This window comes from Thermobia domestica, chromosome 8 (assembly GCF_964235325.1).
Source record: "Thermobia domestica chromosome 8, izTheDome1.hap1.1, whole genome shotgun sequence".
In the NCBI taxonomy this organism is placed as follows: Eukaryota; Metazoa; Arthropoda; class Insecta; order Zygentoma; family Lepismatidae; genus Thermobia; species Thermobia domestica.
Genome location: NC_137461.1, coordinates 155,816,188 through 155,839,796, shown reverse-complemented (window position 1 = coordinate 155,839,796; position 23,609 = coordinate 155,816,188). Strand labels below are relative to the sequence as shown.

The following is a 23,609-nucleotide window of genomic DNA, read 5'->3' as shown; positions in this document are numbered from 1 at the left end:
AAAATTTCAACGTAAATAAGGTTCGGGCCTGAGATGGATTTCACCATTTCACTTTGAAGGTGCAACTTGGAGGAAGGAAGTGCGGTTATATATTGAAAACTACCGATCCTAGTGTCGAATTCATAGTTTTCTGGGTTGTTGAGATTAACAGTAACATTTCCGATGCTTTAAATAAAAATTCAGGTCCGCTACTTAGGTGGTGGAAAGGGAGATATATAAAAATGATTGAAAATAGCCGATATCATTGTCGAATCCATAGTTCTCGGGGCCGCTGAGGTGAACAGTGACAGTTTCGATGCAGTTTAAATACAAATTCAACGCCGAAATATTGGGGAAGGGAAGGAAGTGGTATATATAGAAAAACGTCTGATGACTGATAGACTGACTTATAGATAAATGACTGATAGACTATTAGTGTCGAATCCATAGTTTTCGGGGTCGCTGAAATGAACAGTGACACTTCTGATGTCATTTAAATCCGAATTCAGCCGCTATTCATACACCTAAATGGGAAGGGTGACATGTAAAAGTAATGAAAAATGATTCATAGTAGTGTTGAATTCATAGTTTTTTAGGTCCCTAAGTTTATTGATGACAGTTTTGCTGTCCTTTATACCCAAAATGAAACGTATTCTCGCCGTGCGGTGAACAGTTATTCTGATAATATTTAATAACAATGTACGGAAGTTTCAAATGTTAATTTTTTTAAATATATTTACTCAAATTTACAGCCTTGTGCGGTGTATGTGTGTATATGTAAATAAGGTCATGTCTCGTTTTGAGTTGTTCGAAAAATATACAAATAATTAAGAGGTTTTTTTAACAGAAATCAGACAACTGAAAAGTAAAAATAAATTATGTTGCTTTAAGTATTTTTCCTGCTAGCGAAATGCGCTATATATATGCTGCAGACACGTTACAGCAAGTAAGATTAGCATAAGGCGAAGAAATAGTTTTTAAATTATATTTTCCGGGTTTTGCCAATATTTCAGAATAAAAGATTTTTCAAAAGGGTTAAAAATTTCCACAAAATTGCCACAGCATAAGGAAGATGCGTATCTCCATAATATATATATATATATATATATATATATATATATATATATATATATATATATATATATATATATTTGGTCTAGGAATTAATTCGTGCGGGTGGACAAGAGATGGCGCAACGAACGGAGCGTCCCACAGTTCCGTGTATCCACACATGTGTTGCAAACCCCTGTCATCGCGTATCGTTCGTAGTATAGGGCAGTGGATTAAAGCGTCAACAACACCAGTTTGTAGTTAAGTGAACATGGCGCCATTTGTGCCTGATAAAGTGTTTTTGCGGGGTGTCCTGCTGCATTACTTTAACATGCAGAAAAGTGCGACTGAAAGTCATCGTATTTTGGTGGAAGTGTATGGTGACCATGCTCTAGCTGAGCGAACGTGTCAGAAGTGGTTTGCACGGTTTAGAAGTGGTGATTTCGGCTTGGCAGACCAAGAGCGAGCTGGACAGCCAAAAAAATTTCAAGACGAAGAATTGACAGCATTGCTCGAGCAGGATTCGTGTCAAACGCAGGAACAACTTGCAGCAGCATTAGGCGTTGATCAAACAACTGTCTCCAAACGCTTGAAAGCCATGGGAATGATTCAAAAGATGTCACATTGGGTTCCACATGAATTGAAAGACAGAGACGTTGAAAGACGAAAAACCATTTGCGAATTGCTGCTTCAACGACAGAGCATCGACAGAGCAAAGGGGTTTCTGCATCGAATTATTACGGGTGATGAGAAGTGGATCCATTACGAGAACCCTAAACGAAAAAAGGCCTGGATGAAACCAGGTGAACCAGGTCCATCACAACCAAAACGAGATATTCACTGTGCAAAGGTTATGCTGTGCATATGGTGGGATATGAAAGGTGTGGTGTACTATGAGCTGCTGCAACCGGGTGAAACTATGAATGGAGAACGTTATCGACGACAATTAATGCGTTTGAAGCAAGCTCTGGCCAGAACACGACCAGAATGGGAGAACAGACATGATAAACTTATTGTTCAATATGATAACGCTCGCCCACATGTCGCAAAACCGGTCAAAACCTATTTAGAAAATGTCGGATGGGAAGTTTTACCCCACCCGCCGTATTCACCAGACGTTGCTCCTTCGGACTACTACTTGTTCGATTGCATGAACAACGATTTGATTGGACAGCGGTTTACTTCTTCAGAAGATATCGAAACATGGGTCTCTGACTGGATCGCTTCCAAGGATGAGGACTTCTTTCGCCACGGAATCCGTACATTGCCTGACAGATGGGCGAAAGTGGTGGCTAGCGATGGACAATATTTTTCTTAAGGTATTTATGTATTTTGTGTTTGTACTACAGCTTCAATGTGTGCGTACCAACCGCACGAATTAATTCCTAGACCAAATATTTGATTTTAAATATACTAGCAGACTAAAATGATTCTGGCCCTGTTATTTGAATACTTCCCTGGCATAAAATGGTACCTTTACAAGATTAGTTACCAGAATTTAAATGCTTCTATATTAATTAATCTAACTAGGACTATATTTTAGTATCTTTTGTAGCCATAACTCCATTCTATCACAATGCTAACTTTAAACGAATAGTGCAAATACATTTGTTGCCACAAAAGTTCCCTACTCTAATATAAGGAACATAAATATTTAATAATTTTAACTGTAAACTAGTAAATATAAAATAGTTTTCATTTTAAAAGCATAATGTAGTAAAATATTGGAAAATTTCAATTTTCCTAATTTTTCCGTTTTATTCCAGGCTCGGGAAAAACGGTAAAAAACTGTTTTTTTTTCACCCAAAATTTCCGGTTTTTTCCAGGCCTTTACAACACTAACCCTACTGTTGGATTAAAGTAATATATTTTATTTATGTAGTATTCTAGATGAAATGTTCGTCCTTCGCACAGAGATAATAGATTTTTTGAATAGTATTAGAACAATCTTTTCAAATTAGGATACTCATTCCAATGAAAGTGTAATGATAACAATCTGTAAATGTTAACCCTTCACACTTCCATTCCTTATCCTTTTCCATTCTCATGACGATGGGGACTTAACGATATACGGGATGTCGCTATTCCACTCAGCGATACCGAAAACTATGGAATAAATATACACAAGAAATAAATTTCAGTGCACTTTACCCTACGGTATGGATCCGATGTATTTTCTTACACAGAATCCAAACTTCAAAACCTCGGGACGATTGACCGAGTCAGTGCCTTTTTCTGGGCGAGAAATTTAGTGAATTTTTGTAGGGAAAATACACGTAATTCAACCATACAAAATAAAGTTTTATTCAGCGGACACCAGGATATGGATTCTATGTATCTTTTACACAAAATACAATTTTCCCGGTTTCGAAATTAAGATTCTGAATAACAAACTACATCAAATCAGTAGCCTGGGATCCGCTGAACAGAGCTGTTTTTGCTTGCATAGTTATATTACTTGTATCCTCCCTATCCAAAATTGCTCAAGTTTTTCTCCCATAACAAAAAAATTGGCACGACCGATCTTCCTGGGGTTTCGAAATTTGAATTCTGTGTAACAAAATACATCGAATATTGCACTGAACTTTTATGTGTGTTGCTGTGTAATAGTTCAATCCTTAGTTTTCGGTATAGTTGAGTGGAATAGCGACATCGTATGTAAAGGCATCGGCATCCCGTATGTCGTTAAGTCCACATCGTCATGAGAATGTAAAAGGACGAGGAATTGATGTGTGAAGGGTTGACATTACGAAGTTGTTATCATTATATTTTCATTGGAATGCGTATCCTAATTTGCAGAGGTGGTTCCAATACTTCTCCAATACCTATTCTCTCTGCGCGAAGAACGGCCATTTTATCTACTATACTATATAAATAAAAGGCAATTTTAAGTTAACGTAAGATACAATAATATGCGAACTTATAAAATAAAATTACTTACGTTTACTCTTCTGGGACTCGGTCAATCGTCCTGAGGTTCTGAAATTTCGATCCTGTGTAACAAAGTACATCGACTCCATCTGGGGACAGGTGCACAGAATTTTTATTTATTTTTTTATGTTTGTGACTGGTTATTTTTCCTTTTCGGTTATTTTTACATCTTAAATATTATCACCCTCTTACCCTGACTTGTAAACAATCACGGAATTAATTCTGTACTTAAATGGTACCAGGAGTGTAACTATTCATCTCACTGACCCCGAAACTATGGATTAAACATCAGTTTCGGTTGTTGTTCATTCTATCCGGACATTGACAAGCTTAGTTAAATGAAAAAAATAAAATAATATCTTTCTTAAACTGTTTGTTTCGAAAGACATTGCCCAGAAATATTTCTGGTTCAATGAGTGTGTTAGGTGATGTCACAAAACATGTGTTCAATATCCTCGACAAAGTCAAAACAATTATCTCGTGTAAACCAGGACAGGCATTTCTAAAATTACACAGGGTGAAAGCACAGTTGATATTGCTATGAATTACACGGTTGTGACGTGCTTCAAATATGCTTCTTTATATCTGTAGATGTTGAATGTTGGTTTTCACGACTAAAACACATTCTTACTGACCGATGACATAACTAGTGTGTGTGCAACCTAAACAAAATGCTTGTGATATCATTCAATTAATGGTGAATTATTTGCTTTCAGACACGAATTCTTTATCAAGTGTCAAGATAGAGTATACCCAAAACAAACTGACTTTTTAACATAGTGTGTCGGGACACTAATTGTTGGTATATTTTCTCTTCAGTCCTATGTTTATGGTACTTACATATAAATGGTTTGTAATTTTCTTTTGTTGCTTTGATGTCTTCCCGTAATTCTTATTTTCAAAGCCACATATCATACAGGATGTTTCAGTGAGAAGGCCGTGATTTTGAAGTGCAACAACGTCTTTTTTTGATGACCATAGTGAGGGAAATTTACATGGTATGATAAACGAAAGACTAAAGTTTAATATAACACATGTTCGAGGTGTCCACCCTGACGACTGGACTCTTCCTTGACCCTGATGCACATGTTATCAAAAACCTTACAAAGGGTGACATGACTAGCTGCTACCGTATACTGCTCAATGTCTGCTTAATATAAACAATGTATTAAGAAATTCTGAGCCGTATAGTTATCTGTAAATAACATCCCCTCTACGAAATACAATACATTTTTTTTTGTTCTATGTTAATTTTACAGAAGGATGTATTTTGATCCTGTGACAAAAGAAGAGGAGGAGCACGTTTTGAAACTGTTGGGTGAGAATCCAATTCAAGTGAAGAAGGATATAGAGTATTTAAAAGACTGGTTAAAGAAACAACAACATCTACCACAAGATATAGGTAAGAAAGATGTATTATTCTGTTTACCAAATAGAAAATAAATAAATTATAATAATATGTAGTTGCCAGTCAAATCGAACTTATTATTATAATTCTTTTTACATTAGCATATTTATAGTTGTACTTTGTTATTCCTTTAAAATGAAAGTTAATAACTTCAAATGAAAGTTAATAACATTTAAAATATCATTCTTTCTGAATGATATGTTGGTTCAGGATATCCTTTTCTTCTTTTTTCTTCCACCCTTCGTAGGCATCAACTAGAGAACGATCATCCTCTTATCACGTAAAGGACAAATACAGATCCATTAAGAGACACGATATTTCACTTCCAGTGAAACGAAGAAGAACGAAACCTAATTGGATCGGTAACATACCGCAATTTAATTACAGAAGAAACAGAAACCATGACAGGACAGACTACTGTGGATATCATGTAAAGGATAAATACAGATCCATTAGGAGATACAATATTTCACCACCTGTGAGATGAAGAAGAACTGAACCTGATTTGGCCCATAATACAACACCATCTAATCACAACCGAAATAATACGATTTGTCAGAAACACTGTTCAGATGGCAGGAATTACGGCGAAAATTCTCAACGAAAGAAACTAAGAACTGTAGAAGTAAAGAAAGCGGAAAACCGTATTTCGATTGACCTTCAATGTGACTTGAATGAACTTGTAGGTCATGTAACTTAGATTGGGATTCCGATTTTCGAAAAGACAGTATTTAATTGATTTTGCTTTAAATACCGTTATGATTTTGTTTGTTGTTCGTACCTTATTCGAATTCTATAAAGTTAATGAAAATGATACATAACAGATAACATTGTGTTTCAAAAGAAAAATACAAATCATTTTATGGATATGTAATTTGAATATGTTATTTGGTTTAAGATATTTTATTTTATGTTATTTAATCTTTGAGTTCATGTCTATGATCGCAGTTACTCAATTTATGTCAAAAATGTCTTAATGTTATGTCCTGATTATTATCGATATTTCAATCTTAATCTATATTTTGTTTAACTATATCTTATATCCGATCATGTTGTGTTCAAAGAACAACTATATAAATATCACATACATCTTTCTCGAAATAATCTTCATGAAGCCTAAGTGAATAATTAATAGCTTGTAACCACCATTTAATGGATCCGAAAAAGGACTTAAAATCAAACAACTTGCAAATCAGATTTCGAATGTGCCTTATCGTCGTTGAAATGTATAAGTAAATGAAGATGATGGTAAAGTTTAAAATAAATATGATAATAATATTGTTATAAAACTAAATAATATATATATAATTATATGAATTGTAATTTTCAAGTATACGAGGTGCATTCGAAAACTCGAATGATTGATAAGTAAAAGCAAATGGTCCAGAATTTTTTTCTTTTTATTAAATAAAGTGAATAAAAACAAAAATCCGTCGGGCGCCATAATATACAACGGTACATTGTATATTTGGACCATAAGATATTCTAAATATGTACTAGGCTGGTTGATTTTAATATCAAAAGAAGAGAAAGAAAAAGACATAATATATAGATATAATGTTAATATATAAAAAGGTATTCAAATATTTAAAAATAATAAGATTTTGGTATTTCGTTGTCAGGACAACAAGAGATAAATAAATGGAATTATAGCAGTGAAGTTTGCGTTGTAGTAGTTCAATCAATTTAAATTAAAAACGAACCGTTCTATAATTGGTGCCGGAACCTAGGGAAAGGAAAAGGAAGTGTATCGTTCGAAGTACAGTAAAACGTGCACCATTGAGCCTCACATTGATTTCACTATCTTAAGAAATGGTAAAGTGATACCCAGAAAAAAAGTGAGTACTGCGAATAGTGAAACGATGGATATCCAAATAGTTCAGGCCAAACGGAATGCTCCAGAAAACGTGTTGGATATTCTAAGAAGGATATCACAACAGACTAAGAACCAATCACAACAAATTAAGGATCAAGTTCAGCGTTTTGATGAAAAGCTTGATCAATGGCAGGAACGCAACGACAACAAATGGGACCAACTACAGGAACAATTAAATCAGCTGAACCTGATAATTACAGCCAAATTCGAACATCATAATGAAGAAATGGACCGTAAGATTATCATAGGAACCACGGAGAAAGCAAACTGTGAATGTAAATTAGTGAAATGCACGGAGTTTTCACAAAAGTATACTGCCGTATTGGTTAGATCAGATTATCTTAACTTCTTTCCTTGTTCGAATGTTTTGACTGCTCTACCGATACTGTGTGTAATGACGATTCTGGTATGTATCAGTGTGCGAAAAGGTATGGCCATTCTCATCTTCAGAACGCTATTAACTGTCTGCGTTACCCCTATATCCAACATGATATTAATCCTATGGTTCATGTAGCAGAAGGTAAGCTGATTTCAATATTCGTGAAACGCAGAAAGAAAACGTGTTTCTATTAGAGCTTGTGTCGATGGGTCGAATGAATTAAATCTGTTGAATTGTTCATTCAACGAAAAGTCCAGAATGATGTTAGTAAACAATCCGATGATACTTTCACAGAACGTGATGCAGTGCGTTGGTTTCCATCATCCAAGTATGATGTTGCAAAGTTTTGAAAATTCAGCAATGGTACAATACTGTGCTAGCTTCAATCAAACTAACCTTCGGAACCCAGTTCGAAGTGTCCGTGTGAAATTAAAGTGTGATCCCATGTAAAAGGTTGTTAAATCTATTATGTACCGGTAATGTAACCGGGCCTAATTACAGAAGAAACAGAAACAATGGCAGGACAGACTATCGTAGATATCACGTAAATGACAAATACAGATCCATTAAGAGACACGATATTTCACTTCCAGTGAAACGAAGAAGAACGGAACCTAATTGAATCGGTAACATAACGCAATCTAATTACAGAAGAAACAGAAAACATTGGAGGACAGACTACTGTGGATGTCATGTAAAGGACAAATACAGATACATTAGGAGACACAATATTTCACCAACCGTAAAACGAAGAAGAACTGAACCTGATTTGGCCCATAATACAACACCATCTAAACACAGCCGAAATAATACGTTTTGTCAGAAACGCTGTTCAGGTGGCAGGAATTACGGCGAAAATTTTCAACGTAAAAAACTAAGAACTGTAGAAGTAAAGAACGCGGAAACCGTATTCCGGTTTGAGACTTTCCATGTCACTTGAATTAACCTGTTGGTCATGTAACTTAGTATGGGGTTACGGTGTCCAAGAAGACTGTATTCAATTGATTTTGCTTTAAATATCATTATGATTTCGTTTGTTATTCGTACCTTATTTGAGTTCATATCTATGATCGTAATTTCTCAAGTTATGTCTACATATGCCTTAATGTTATGTGTATTACATAATATTTGTGTTTCATACTATTTATGTGTTTTATATGATTTCCAAAATGCTATATCAATCACATTATTCATGTTATGATGTTAATAAGACGTTAATTATTATGTTATGACCTGATTATTATCGATATTTCAATCTTAATCCATATTTTGTTTAACTATATCTTATATTCGATCATGTTGTGTTCAAAGAACAACTATATAAATATCACATACATCTTTCTCGAAATATTATTCATGATGTCTAAGTAAATAATTAATAGCTTGTAACCAGTATTTAATGGCACAGAAAAAGGACTTAAAATCCAACAACTTGCAAATCAAATTTCGAATGTGCCTTATCGTCGTTGAAATGTATAAATAAATGAAGTTGATGATAAAATCTAAAATAAATATGATAATAAATATGATAATAGTATTGTTATAAAATTAAATATGATATATATGTACAATTATATGAATTGTAATTTTCAAGTATACGAGGTGCATTCGAAAACTCGAATGATTGATATGTAAAAGCAAATGGTCCAGAATTATTTTTCTTTTTATTAAATAAAGTGAATAAAAAGAAAAGTCCGTCGGGCGCCATAATATACAACGGTACATTGTATATTTGGACCATAAGATATTCTAAATATGTACTAGGCTGGCTGATTTTAATATCAGAAGAAGAGAAAGAAAAAGAAATAATATATAGATATAATGTAAATATATAAAAAGATATTCAAATGTTTTAAAATAATAAGATTTTCGTATTTCTTTGTCAGGACAACAAGAAATAAATAAATGGAATTATGGCAGTGAAGTTTGTGTTGTAGTGGCTCAATGTAATTTAAATAATAAAAGCAAACCGTTCTACTCTAACATTAAGATACATATTTTTCTTTAGATTTATGACATGTTAGATTGGAGAGAGACAAGCGGCCTTGTTTGTAGTGCTTAAGGGAAGTGATTCCTCACACCAAGATAAGACAAAAAGTATAAACCAATCTGGGTGCACAAATTCTTCCTTTCGGAGTTAAAGGCTTCCGAAAACATGAAAATAATGAACATCAAAGGTCCATAACGTCAAAACTATGAGGTCTACCAGGATGGGATCAGGACTTCAACTAGGAACTAGAAGGTGAGCTATCCAAATATCCAAGGTTCAGAATCCTGCGGTACTTCCGCAACAATTTTTATTGAGGTAGTTGGTAACTACTTCAGATTATATGCCTGTTGGGAAACTCTCTCTATAAAAATTGATGCACGAATACCTTAGGATTCCGAAACATCAATTTTTGGATAGCGCGTACACTACTTCCAAAGTAATCTTGACTCGACCACGTTAGGTCCCATAGTTTTGGAATTATGGACCTTTAGACTTTATTGTTTCATGTTTTCGCCAGGCTATATCTCCGAAAAGGAAGCATTTGTGTACCTAGGTTGGTCTATATTTTTTGTCTTATCTTGGTGACAGAAATCACCTCACATCGTTGTAGATGTTGTTTTGAAACAACATGTATCTATCTATATATCTATATCTATATATCTATATCTGTATCTATATCTATATCTATCTATCTATCTATCTATCTATCTATATATATATATATATATATATATAGTATATGAATAATTTAATATTGTAATGTTTATATTACCTACTTTAATATGAACATACATACACCAATTAAAATCTGAGGAAGATAATGTTACGTTATGGAAATGTTTACGAAATAATTTATTTTATGGATATGTAGTTTTAAAATGTTTGTGACAACTTACACTAATATTGTATTAGAATAGATTTTAAGCAATTGAAGTTGTTTGTGCTTTCTACGTCGGACACATATTTTTGCGTAAAAACAGTGAAAATGAAGTGTAATATTCTACACTAGCACTCACGTTCCGGTAGCCATTATGAACAGTGCATAAACTGATTGAAGGTGAATCAGGGTATATGAAAGTGAAGAGTTAATAAACGGAAGCATTGAAATATTGGTAGTGTAGTACGTATACACTGTAAGATTATTTAAATGTATCCATTCCGAATTGGGAGTAATTTCAATAATGTGTGATGTAATACATAAGTATCAATGCAAATTGAGGAGGAAATTGGAACCGTATGACATTGGGAGAGATTAAACTTTGTCTAAATTGTGATAAATATAGGGAACAACTGAGCCATGCAGGGCTTCTAAACCCTTCAACTCGCTCAGCTATGGTTTATAAAGATATCATTCGTGATTTTTAGTAGGTACCTAGAACAGGTTGGTTGGTACTGTTGTGGAAGACCTCTTAAAGTTAATCTGCACCGAAGAATGCAAGTGCACACATCGAAAGTGATTCCTGAATGCACAGAAAGTGAATGCAGAAAAAGTATGACTTTCATGAATTGGTGTATAGACTCTTATAACCAATCTGTACGTTCCCCCCTAAAACTATAATTTTGCAATTAACTTTTACTTTTACATTCGTTCTTAATATCTTTCTGCGTTTTTCGGAGAAAGATCCAAGCTCCAGAGACCCAACAACAAATATATTTTGAAGCCTTTATTCAGGAAAATTTTCTAATTATCTCTCTCTTCCTCTGTATCTTTCTATCTCTGTGTCTTTGTGTGTTTGTGTATGTATGTATGTGTGTGATTGTGTTATGTCGTATACGGTACTATTTTTCTTAGAAATGTTACCACCATATGAATTTCGTTTTCAAAACCATTACTTCATCTGAATATTCTCATATTTCCTTTCTTCCTTAATCTGACCACTTCCTTCTTTGACTTCGCAATTATCTCCTCTTTTCTTTTGCCGATTTTCCATCCAGTCATTCTTTTGACGACATGCCTATTCTATATGCATGGCAAATCGAGATGAACTGTTACATCAAAACTAAATTCGTTGTTCAAACTTTCACTTTTCCTTATCACTTAGATGCAAGTATAATGGAGTTAGGAACCAATGTGCTTATGACAAACCATTATACCAAATATGCAAGCTGGCCGTCCACCGTGTCAAGAGAAATATAGAACAAAATGTTTGACTTTATTTAAAATAACTCTTTTAAAGTTTTTTGAGTAAATCTTGATTTTATATTCTTTTCTCCACAGAGGATAACATACTACTTTCATTCCTAAGACAAAGTAAATACAGATTGGAACGAGTAAAACAAAAGCTAGACCTTTTTTTTACAATCAGAGGAATTCTAAGCGATTGGTTTGATAACGAACATTTACTTCAGCCTGACATGACTATATTTTTCAAGGAATAGTAAGTATTACCTCTATATTATCATAATCAAATATAGAAAAAAAATATTACATGCGAAATGTGTAGCAATTTGCAAACGCTGTTCATAATTTATGCAATTAAAATCATATTTGAACATTAGACATATGCCAAATAACAATTATTGTAATAATAAATAAGAACAATAATAAACATTTCGAACCCTCTTTTCATAGTTTGCTATACTTTTCTGAAAGCAATATAACTCCTGAGAAATTGATTTTACTGAAGGTAGGTTTTTGGGAAGAACCAATCTATTGAAACATACGAAGTTATATAGACTCACTCGCTAAAGCTCGGTGGGGGCTCCGCCCCCAGGCCCCTAGTAAGGCCTTTGCCATGAGGTGTCATGTTCTAGAAAACTATTCCTTCAGGAATTCACTTCCCTTTACAGCAGACACCTGTTACCAACACATACTTCAATTCAACCGGTATTATTCCTTCCATGTAACTTTGAAAAGCAAACACACAATTTATTAGAAAGAACTCTATTACTACTTCTACTCTGGCAATCATGTGCATAGCTTATTATGAACACTTTGCTCACACCTATGCATGTTAGAGACAATAACAGAATTTATTTCCTCAAACATAAACAGCGGACACAGTCTTCCAATAGCCAACCTATTAAACCTTGCATTTTGCGAAAACACACACTGTTTACAAATGTGATTTTTGCAACGTTTCAAATATTTATTCGTAGCATTTTTTAATATTATGTTTTGCAGTGTAATTTAGTACAATGTTTTATAATAGTGTCCTTGTAGTTAATTGTACATATTACCTGCAGGAAAAGTAATTCATATCTGTGATATAAGGGTGGGAAAATATTTCAGTCTTCCTGCACATTTATTCTTGTATTTACAATGAAGACTACAATTTACTAGATAATTTACAAATATGAATATTGTTGGAGATGGTTTAAATGTAGTACAGTGGATTATAATGGAAACCTTGGGCATAGTTGTACATATTACCCCAGCAAGATTTCTTGAAAAGTTTCATATATACTGCACAAATTCTTGCAGTCTCCCTGTATATTTATTCATGTATTTTGAATGAAGACTACAATTTGTAGGTTATTTACAAATATGATTATTGTTGGAGGCTTTTTAAACATTTGTTGGTAACAATTGAGAAAACACTACTTTTGCACTGTAATATAGAAAAGTCCCTTATAATGGAACCCTTCGGCATAGTAGTATATATTACCTGCAGCAAGACTTTTTGAAATATTTCATATTTACTGGACACTTTCTTGCAGTCTACCTGTATCTCTCGTCTTGTATTTTTATGAAGACTAAATTTGTTCGTAATTTACAAATATGAATTTTGTTAAGGCTTTTTAAACATTAGTTCATAACATTTGATTGAACACCAGTTTTTGCACAGCAACGTAGTACACTGTATTACAATGCTGTCCTTTGGTACAAAAGTAATTATTGGGCAGCAGAACTTGTTGAAATGATTATTTATACTGGGCAATTACATACAGTCTTCCTGCATCTTTACTGTTACATTTTCAATGAAGACGTTTATTTACTAGGTAATTTAGAATATGAATATTATTGGAGGCTTTAAAAACTTTGTTTATAGCAACTTAAACAACACCACTTTCTACACTGTAGTAGAACATTGTACTAGAATCGTGTCTTTCTAATTTCTTAGTACAATCAAATAACAAGACATCATTTCCTTAATCATCCTAAAAAACACATATATAACACGATTACTATTCCGATTTTAGAGGTGTAATTCCACAGACGCGGGCCCGCTACGTACCAGTACTATGTAAGCAGTAAGTAGGAAGTCCAAAATCTAAGGAATTGAGTAGTGTAGGGGAACGACGTGAGCCTACTGTGCAAAAGACCTGGGTTCGATTCCCAACAAGTTTTTCTCTCACTTTTTCTTTCTTTGAAAGTTTATTTTTATAGCATAGGTGATTGAAAATAAGCTTGACTTTATTATATACGGCATTTCATTCCAACCGGACCCGCAACTAAAAATATTAAATCGAAAGGGGCACTTTTCCACGTATCTTATACATTAAAATTATGTACGCTGCCGACGAGACAATTTTCAAAAGGAGCCCATTTGTGTGTGTGTGTGTGGGTGTGTATGAGCGTGTGCGCGCAGTAGCGTACGCAGGAATTTATTTCGGGAGGGGCCAAACTCAATATCAGTGTATTTTATATTGAAATTCCTAAACTTGTCCCAAAAATTAGGCTAAATTTACTCAAAAGTTTGAATTTCAGGGGTGGTCCGGACTCCCAGGACCCACCCCCTGCGTACGTCCCTGTGTGTGTGTGTATTTCCTTAAAATTAATATTTTATACTTTCCATTTTTGGTATTCACTTCAAATTTGGTATACGCTTGTATCTTAACGAGGAACATAAAAGGGGAGAGAGATATTTTGCAATCGTTTCCGCTTTGAAGCAGACACTGTTGTTGCGAGACAAAATGTATTGTTGTCTTGTATGGACACTATATCGTGAAAATGATGCCCAATGTTTCTTTCAGACTCTTTTTGGGGGACACGTCCTCCTCAGAGCGCCCCTGGCAAGATCAAAATAATACGTTTATAATACAATAACAAATAGAATGTTATCAGCAGTGCCCCAGGGGTAAACCCCCCCCTTCCCCGAACATTGCTTCCGATAGAGACACTGGTGATGCTCCATTTCCAAAGCTACATATGTTTGATTTTAAATACTTCAGTATCGTCTCGAAACTTTACACGAACATACTGCCTAGTTTCGAGAAAATCTCAACAGTTAGCGTATAAATATATCCTTTCCGTCTATGTCTGTAATAACGAAAATATTTTGTTCACGCAATGCCAACAGAAACTATTTGGTGAAATGAAGCAACGTGATAAGAAAAAAACGCAAGATGAAACAAGGTCTTCGGGGATTCGAACCCAGATCTGCTACTCAGAAAGCAGACACTTTACCGCGGAGCTAACTTACTACGTTGAAATCTGTTTGTTCTATTCTCCTCAATATACCACATAAGAGGCCAAATGAAGGCAATTCAAAAATATGGCAATTTTGAATTCAAGATGGCGACTTCTCTAATGATTTGTTTCTTCACTTAAACTGAACAACGTCCTTAATAACATAGCGAAACCTGGCTTACCTACCAAGAGCACAACTTAAAATTTTCATGGTTACAAATTTTTGAGCCGCCATTTTGAATCGAAGATGACGACTTTTCCAACATGCCGGATTTTTCCCCTCACATGAGCTGTACTCTACACACTTGAACGCAATTTCGTGATTCCACCATATCTACAAGTTGTGTAGAATTAGAAGCCCCCTTATAACATTCCTAGCACTTTCTTACACCGAACATGACTATTTCCTTCAAGTTTAAGAGCGTATACGCAAACTACGCATCAGAATAAACATCACCTCGAAATTTCAACATCCTAGATACAGCCATTCCAAATTTCACATTTTTTCGATTTGCGCCGCGAAACGAAAACGAATTTTAATGCTCTTTTTTCTATCATAAACTATGTTCCTAGCTTCACTGCCTGACAAAATATGACGTTTCTATGGTGTGCGGAACTACTCTAAAAACCAGCATTTCGAAACGACGAAAAATTTCGACACTTCATGTACATGGAAAATGTCGCCTTTTTGGTGACATCGGAATTTTCTCATTACTCACATCCCATGACGAACAAGTATGGAAAATTTGGTGTTTGTATGTTTTGTGGAAGTATGCAAACAATTAAGTGTGTTTCCGACTTTAGAGGTATATAATTTTACACACACGCGGGCCCGCTACGTACCAGTACTATGTGAGCAGTAAGTAGGAAGTCCAAAATCTAAGGAATTGAGTAGTGTAGGGGAACGACGTGAGCCTACTGTGCAAAATACCTGGGTTCGATTCCCAACAAGTTTTTCTCTCACTTTTTCTTTCTTCGAAAGTTTATTTTTATAGCATAGGTGATTGAAAATAAGCTTGACTTTATTATATACGGCATTCCATTCCAACCGGACCCGCAACTAAAACTATTAAATCGAAAGAGGCACTTTTCCACGTATCTTATATATTAAAATTATGTACGCTGCCGACGAGACAATTTTCAAAAGGAGCCCATATGTGTGTCTGTGTGTGTGTGTGCGTGTATGAGCGTGTGTGCGCAGTAGCGTACGCAGGAATTTATTTCGGGAGGGGCCAAACTCAATATCAGTGTATTTTATATTGAAATTCCTAAACTTGTCCCAAAAGTTAGGCTAAATTTACTCAAAAGTTGAAATTTCGGGTGTGGTCCGGACCCCCAGGACCCGCCCCCTGCGTACGTGTCTGTGTGTGTATGTGTATTTCCTTAAAATTAATATTTTATACTTTCCATTTGTGGTATTCACTTCAAATTTGGTATACGCTTGTATCTTAACGAGGAACATAAAGGGGAGAGAGATATTTGCAATCGTTTCCGCTTTGAAGCAGACACTGTTGTTGCGAGACAAAATGTATTGTTGTCTTGTATGGACACTATATCGTGAAAATGATGCCCAATGTTTCTTTCAGACTCTTTTTGGGGGACACGTCCTCCTCAGAGCGCCCCTGGCAAGATCAAAATAATACGTTTATAATACAATAACAAATAGAATGTTATCAGCAGTGCCCCAGGGGTAAACCCCCCCCTTCCCCGAACATTGCTTCCGATAGAGACACTGGTGATGCTCCATTTCCAAAGCTACATATGTTTGATTTTAAATACTTCAGTATCGTCTCGAAACTTTACACGAACATACTGCCTAGTTTCGAGAAAATCTCAACAGTTAGCGTATAAATATATCCTTTCCGTCTATGTCTGTAATAACGAAAATATTTTGTTCACGCAATGCCAACAGAAACTATTTGGTAAAATGAAGCAACGTGATAAGAAAAAAGCGCAAGATGAAACAAGGTCTTCGGGGATTCGAACCCAGACCTGCTACTCAGAAAGCAGACACTTTACAGCGGAGCTAACTTACTACGTTGAAATCTGTCCGTTCTATTCTCCTCAATATACCACATAAGAGGCCAACTGAAGGCAATTCAAAAATATGGCAATTTTGAATTCAAGATGGCGACTTCTCTAATGATTTGTTTCTTCACTTAAACTGAACTACGTCCTTAATAACATAGCAAAACCTGGCTTACCTACCAAGAGCACAACTTACAATTTACATGGTTACAAATTTTTGAGCCGCCATTTTGAATCGAAGATGACGACTTTTCCAACATGTCGGAATTTTCCCCTCACATGAGCTGTACTCTACACACTTGAACGCAATTTCGTGATTCCACCATATCTACAAGTTGTGTAGAATTAGAAGCCCCCTTATAACATTCCTAGCACTTTCTTACACCGAACATGACTATTTTTTTCAAGTTTAAGGGCGGATTCGCAAACTACGCATCAGAATAAACATCACCTCGAAATTTCAACATCCTAGATACAGCCATTCCAAATTTCACATTTTTTCGATTTGCGCCGCGAAACGAAAACGAATTTTAATGCTCTTTTTTTATCATAAACTATGTTCCTAGCTTCACTGCCTGACAAAATATGACGTTTCTATGGTGTGCGGAACTACTCTAAAAACCAGCATTTCGAAACGACGAAAAATTTCGACACTTCATTTACATGGAAAATGTCGCCTTTTTCGTGATATCGGAATTTTCCCATTACTCACATCCCATGACGAACAAGAATGCAAAATTTGGTGTTTGTATGTTTTGTGGAAGTATGCAAACAATTAAGTGTGTTTCCGACTTTAGATGTATATAATTTTACACACACGCGGGCCCCCTACGTACCAGTACTATGTGAGCAGTAAGTAGGAAGTCAAAAATCTAAGGAATTGAGTAGTGTAGGGGAACGACGTGAGCCTACTGTGCAAAATACCTGGGTTTGATTCCCAACAAGTTTTTCTCTCACTTTTTCTTTCTTTGAAAGTTTATTTTTATAGCATAGGTGATTGAAAATAAGCTTGACTTTGTTATATACGGCATTTCATTCCAACCGGACCTGCAACTAAAAATATTAAATCGAAAGGGGCACTTTTCCACGTATCTTATATATTAAAATTATGTACGCTGCCGACGAGACAATTTTCAAAAGGAGCTCATATGTGTGTGTGTGTGTGTGTGTGTGCGTGTATGAGCGTGTGTGCTCAGTAGCGTACGCAGGAATTTATTTCGGGAGGGGCCAAACTCAATATCAGTGTATTTTATATTGAAATTCCTAAACTTGTCCCAAAAGTTAGGCTAAATTTACTCAAAAGTTGGAATTTTGGGTGTGGTCCGGACCCCCAGGACCCGCCCCCTGCGTACGTGTCTGTGTGTGTATGTGTATTTCCTTAAAATTAATATTTTTTACTTTCCATTTGTGGTATTCACTTCAAATTTGGTATACGCTTGTATCTTAACGAGGAACATAAAAGGGGAGAGATATATTTTGCAATCGTTTCCGGTTTGAGGCAGACACTGTTGTTGCAGGAAAAAAGGGATTGTTGTCTTGTATGGACACTATATCGTGAAAATGATGCCCATTGTTTCTTTCAGACTCTTTTTGGGGGACACTGCCTCCTCAGAGTGCCCCTGGCAAGATCAAAATAATACGTTTATAATACAATAACAAATAGAATGTTATCAGCAGTGCCCCCGGGGTAATAGTCCCCCCTCGAACATTGCTTCCGATAGAGACACTGGTGATGCTCCATTTCCAAAGCTACATATGTTTGATTTTAAATACTTCAGTATCGTCTCGAAACTTTACACGAACATACTGCCTTGTTTCGAAGATGACGACTTTTCCAACATGTCGGATTTTTCCCCTCACATGAGCTGTACTCTACACACTTGAACGGAATTTCGTGATTCCACGATATCTACAAGTTGTGTAGAATTAGACGCCCGCTTATAACATTCCTAGCACTTTCTTACACCGAACATGAAAATTTTTTTCAAGTTTAAGGGCGGATTCGCAAACTACGCATCAGAATAAACATCACCTCGAAATTTCAACATCCTAGATAAAGCCATTACAAATTTCACATTTTTTCGATTTGTGCCGCGAAACGAAAACGAATTTTAATGCTCTTTTTTCTATCATAAACTATGTTCCTAGTTTCACTGCCTGACAAAATATGACGTTTCTATGGTGTGCGGAACTACTCTAAAAACCAGCATTTCGAAACGACAAAAAATTTCGACACTTCATTTACATGGAAAATGTCGCCTTTTTCGTGATATCGGAATTTTCCCATTACTCACATCCCATGACGAACAAGTATGGAAAATTTGGTGTTTGTATGTTTTGTGGAAGTATGCAAACAATTAAGTGTGTTTCCGACTTTAGAGGTATATAATTCTAAACTTCTACGAGTTTGTACATTAAAATTTTCGAACGAATAATATTAAATTTAGTTAAAAACAAAAGAATATATCCATCTATTTACCAATATACCTAGTTTGTCTATTAAAATTGTAGCACCAAGGATGACATGTCGATACGAAGAAAATTTGCAAGATGTGCAGAACATTGAAGAATAAGAAACCGATCAGCACCAGGTTGTCGTAAAGCAGAATATGCACGAGGTACGTTATTTACTGAAAGCATTCGGAGGCTCGATAAAATGTTACAGTTCAGTGGTTGTAAATGTCTTCACACACGAGAGCTCCTTCGCTTTCCAATGTACCAGTCCTTGCAGTAGGTTTTGACTTTTGATCGCGGAAGAATACGTGTTGAGTCACGTGTTTGATTTATTTTTCTGTGACATTAGTTTCAGTATTGGACCGAATGCGACCACACTGTAGCGTACTGAAATCAATGGCTTCAAGTGGCCATTCCGCAACTGGATCTCAACTACCACCACCACCGGGCATGAGAACATATAGTTTGTGTGTATGATTATCGCTAGTCAGACAGTTACATCTCTCACGCTGGTGCAAGCGCTGGGTTGCTGTACAGTCAACACTTCCCCTTCAAAAATTTCCCGTTATTTGTTGACCCTTTCGGACAATGCCAATTGCTCACGGGTTTACATAAGCACAGGAGAAAGCAATTTGAAATAATGAACTTCATTTGCTGTCTAGAGCTTCGTCATGGTGGCACCCGCTTCTGGTGCTTCTGGGGCGCTAGGTTTATATTTTACATCTCCAGTTTAGTACAACACCGCTTGAACACTTAGATTCTCTGCCTTTTCTTGCCTCGTATACAGTGATGGGCTTTTAAATAGCTAAAGGAACATTCATGAAGTGTTAAACGCAATAGGTGCCCTTCTAGTTCATATCATGCGAGGAAAAAAATCTCAAGAAGATAATATGCGCTTTCAGATTGCACTTTCAGCCATGCATTTTCTAGCTGGAGCAATTTTCCTCTACTTCATTGTTTTTTTCGTTTACCTGGTCTCTCGCTCATAATCACGTCTGGTCAATGATTGCACAATCCCACTTACTCTTGTGGACCTCGCCAACCACAGTTGATGAGCTGTGGATTCGTCCCGAAGACACGAGGTTTGCCATACCTCAGGCGAATATCGAATGGCTTTTCTTATCGATGCCTCACTGTTTTGCAACTTTTCTTTAGCCGACTTTGTAGTCCCTTCTACTACTGACCATCGACATTTGTGTTATACAGTCACCACACTGTCAAGCGTTGCAGAGAAAGGTAAGACTATTCATTTGCTGCTTGTGCCATCCGTCACTGCCTGACAATATTGACATACTGCGAATCTTTTTTCCTTGGCGTAATTTTAGTGCCAAGTATTTATATTCAGATTTTTTTTTAATAATTGAAGGAGCACAGTATTCATTACATAATAAATATATGTACGAAAAATACTTACAAAATATCAGATAATTCACTAAGTTTGGTTGTGGATGATCAATGTGGTCTCCTGTGCGAATTCTGCAGATATGAAGATTCTAATCCATTTCCTGGCATAGCCAGTGTATCATATCAAGTGCAACATTGTGAATGCATTGTTTAGGCACATATTTAGTTCATTAATTGTACACTGTAATACGTGATAGTAAACAACATCCATGAATTGAGCGTATAAGAGAAATCATAATCTGGGAAACGGGATGGCAATGAAACAAGTTTGTCAACGTCACTTGAGCGCCCAATTCATCGATGTGATAGTTCTTTTGTTTAAGAATGATTTCACCTCATATGAAATCCCAGTGATGCTTGATATCAATTGGATGTTGTAAATGTGGCTATCTCTCTCTCGTTTCTTTTGTGGGTATAATTGGGCAAAATGGAATATTATTGACATCGTGAAGACTGCTCTTTTTTTATGATATACAGGTAGCCTTAGAACATGAGTACATTATTGTACATCCTGTTAAATTTTGGGAGAATTGTATAGCCCTGCGCAAAACATTAAAATGGGTTCGATTTCCCGTGGTATATTTTGAGACTGACTTCTTTAATTTGTTGTGTGAGAAGTTCACACAGTATATTAATGTTATATAGAGCCGGTGTGTTAGAAAAGAATGTACATTTACAAATAAATTATTTTAATAAATTCAGCAAATTTTAGTCATTCTTATTGAATTATTATGATACCTCAAGCATTTCTGTTCATCGTCACTCATATATGTTCATTTTTGTGAAATACAACAATGACTAGTTACGAAGAATACGATCTAAATGACATCAATTCATTTATTAAATTTACTACATCAGCATTTTTTCTCAGCTCATAATATTTTCTCTTGACGGAGCACAAATCATATTCAGGGCAAGTCACCTGTAACTTAGCAAACTCGTGTGAATTTCCGTTCCCTAAATAATCACATTGTGTTTGTTCACTTTTCAAATTAAATATAATGTCGGTTCTCTCTACAAAGGATATTCTCGGAACAGTTGTCGTATTCAGCGTTGGACATTTCCGAAGTAGCATTTTGTATTGTACAACGACTCACCAAAGGTGGTCGCCAACCCTGGTTCGGCTAATAACATAAGTAAATCTTTAGTGGCCGTAATTGTTCACACCTTAAAATATCTTCCGTAATTATATCCACTAGTATTCTCACCTTTTATACTGAAATTACAAGTCGATGATGAGTAGTAAATAATTTATTCGTTGATTCTCTTTTAACGTATATTCACACAAACTGTCTTGCAATCAAACATGTTAATTATGTCTATAAACAACTACTTAGCAACCAATTATACAATAATGTATATTTCTTACATATATTAAAAACATTCTTCTTTTGTTATTTTTAAATTAACATTATATCAGGTATAGTGCTTATGTAGAAGCACTTTCTGCCCAAAAATACAGGTAATTATCAATCGATACAAAGTATCTCGTTGTATAAAATGTCGCCCGACGACGGGACTGAATATAAAAGTTACAAGCGAGCTTGGCTTTTATATTTAAGAACCACTGGTCCGTTTATAATAATGATATTCTATTAATTACGTCCTTTTACATTTTGATCGACCTTCGTATATAACTTTATTAAGCTTCCTTTATAGAAATACATTTATAATAAATCTTTTATTTCATTAATATTTATCTTTTATTATAGAAACGTCGTCGCTTATTAATCTAATCACTGAAGGGTGCGAAGTCAAAAATTGTAAAAGTCAATTACATTTTAAAACATAAATCACAATGATCAGTAGTTTCAATCATTATTAAAAACGATCATATTAAGAAAAAGATGTTTGATCTTTCCAGGGCGCATTATATAGTAATTATGTTAGATGATATTTTAAAATATACATTATATCAATAAGGCGTCATGATACAAAAAGGATCTTATTCGAATAACATATAAGGTAGCTCATAAAGACAGCCGTCGAATAATTAGCTTAATAGAATGAATCTTATATTTAACATAATCTTTGACAACAAAGTTTCAACACAGATCAATATAATGGAAATAACCTTTGTGATTAATCAATTATGGATCGAATTATAATTCTTCGCATTAACAGGACAAAATTAAAAAAATCATTTGAAAACTATCATTGGTTAACGAGAATTAAAGAAAATTAAATTGAGTAAAAATCAAAAATTAAACGTAACCTACGTTCGAACGAGCAAAAGGAAGAAAATAAATCTATTTTTACACGAACAGAAAACACCCTTTTATATTTTTTTCTTTTTTTTTCTAGAATAGGGATTGATATTTCAAAATCTTGAATAGTTATTGTCACACGAGTAATTCCAGCTACTCTCTTTTTATGTTTGCCAGTAAAATCGACTATAATAAGATTCTCAGCCTTTTGTAATTTAGAATTCGAGTAATTACTAGTAATTGCTTTCCATGACAAATATGATAATAGAGAGGCATTTGCGCCTGTATCCAATAAAGCTTCCGTGCTGAACCCATTTATTTTGACAGGTATTTTAGCTGTACTGTATGATTTTAAAAATACAAAATTTTCTTCAACATCAAAACCATCATTGACACTATCATCTTTAGACCAACAACGATTTACTACAGGCATAAATTGATACTGACATCTATTAACTGCTATTTCCGAATAATTATTTACAGGTACGTCGTGTAAAAGGTCGTTTTCATCATTGACATGAACATGTAAATTTGAAGATAAATGTTCATA

The 23,609-nt window shown here is 35.0% G+C and overlaps 1 protein-coding gene across 1 annotated transcript in view; it reads left to right on the top strand.

Moving 5' to 3' along the window:
• Positions 1-5,223: 5,223 nt before the first annotated feature.
• The window catches only part of LOC145691873 (alpha-tocopherol transfer protein-like), a 114,823-nt gene continuing 96,437 nt past the window's right edge, over positions 5,224-23,609 (top strand). The window contains exons 1-2 of the mRNA XM_081767183.1: positions 5,224-5,362; positions 11,832-11,991. Of these exons, the coding sequence (XP_081623309.1) occupies positions 5,224-5,362; positions 11,832-11,991 (299 nt within the window). The remainder of the gene's footprint in view (positions 5,363-11,831; positions 11,992-23,609) is intronic.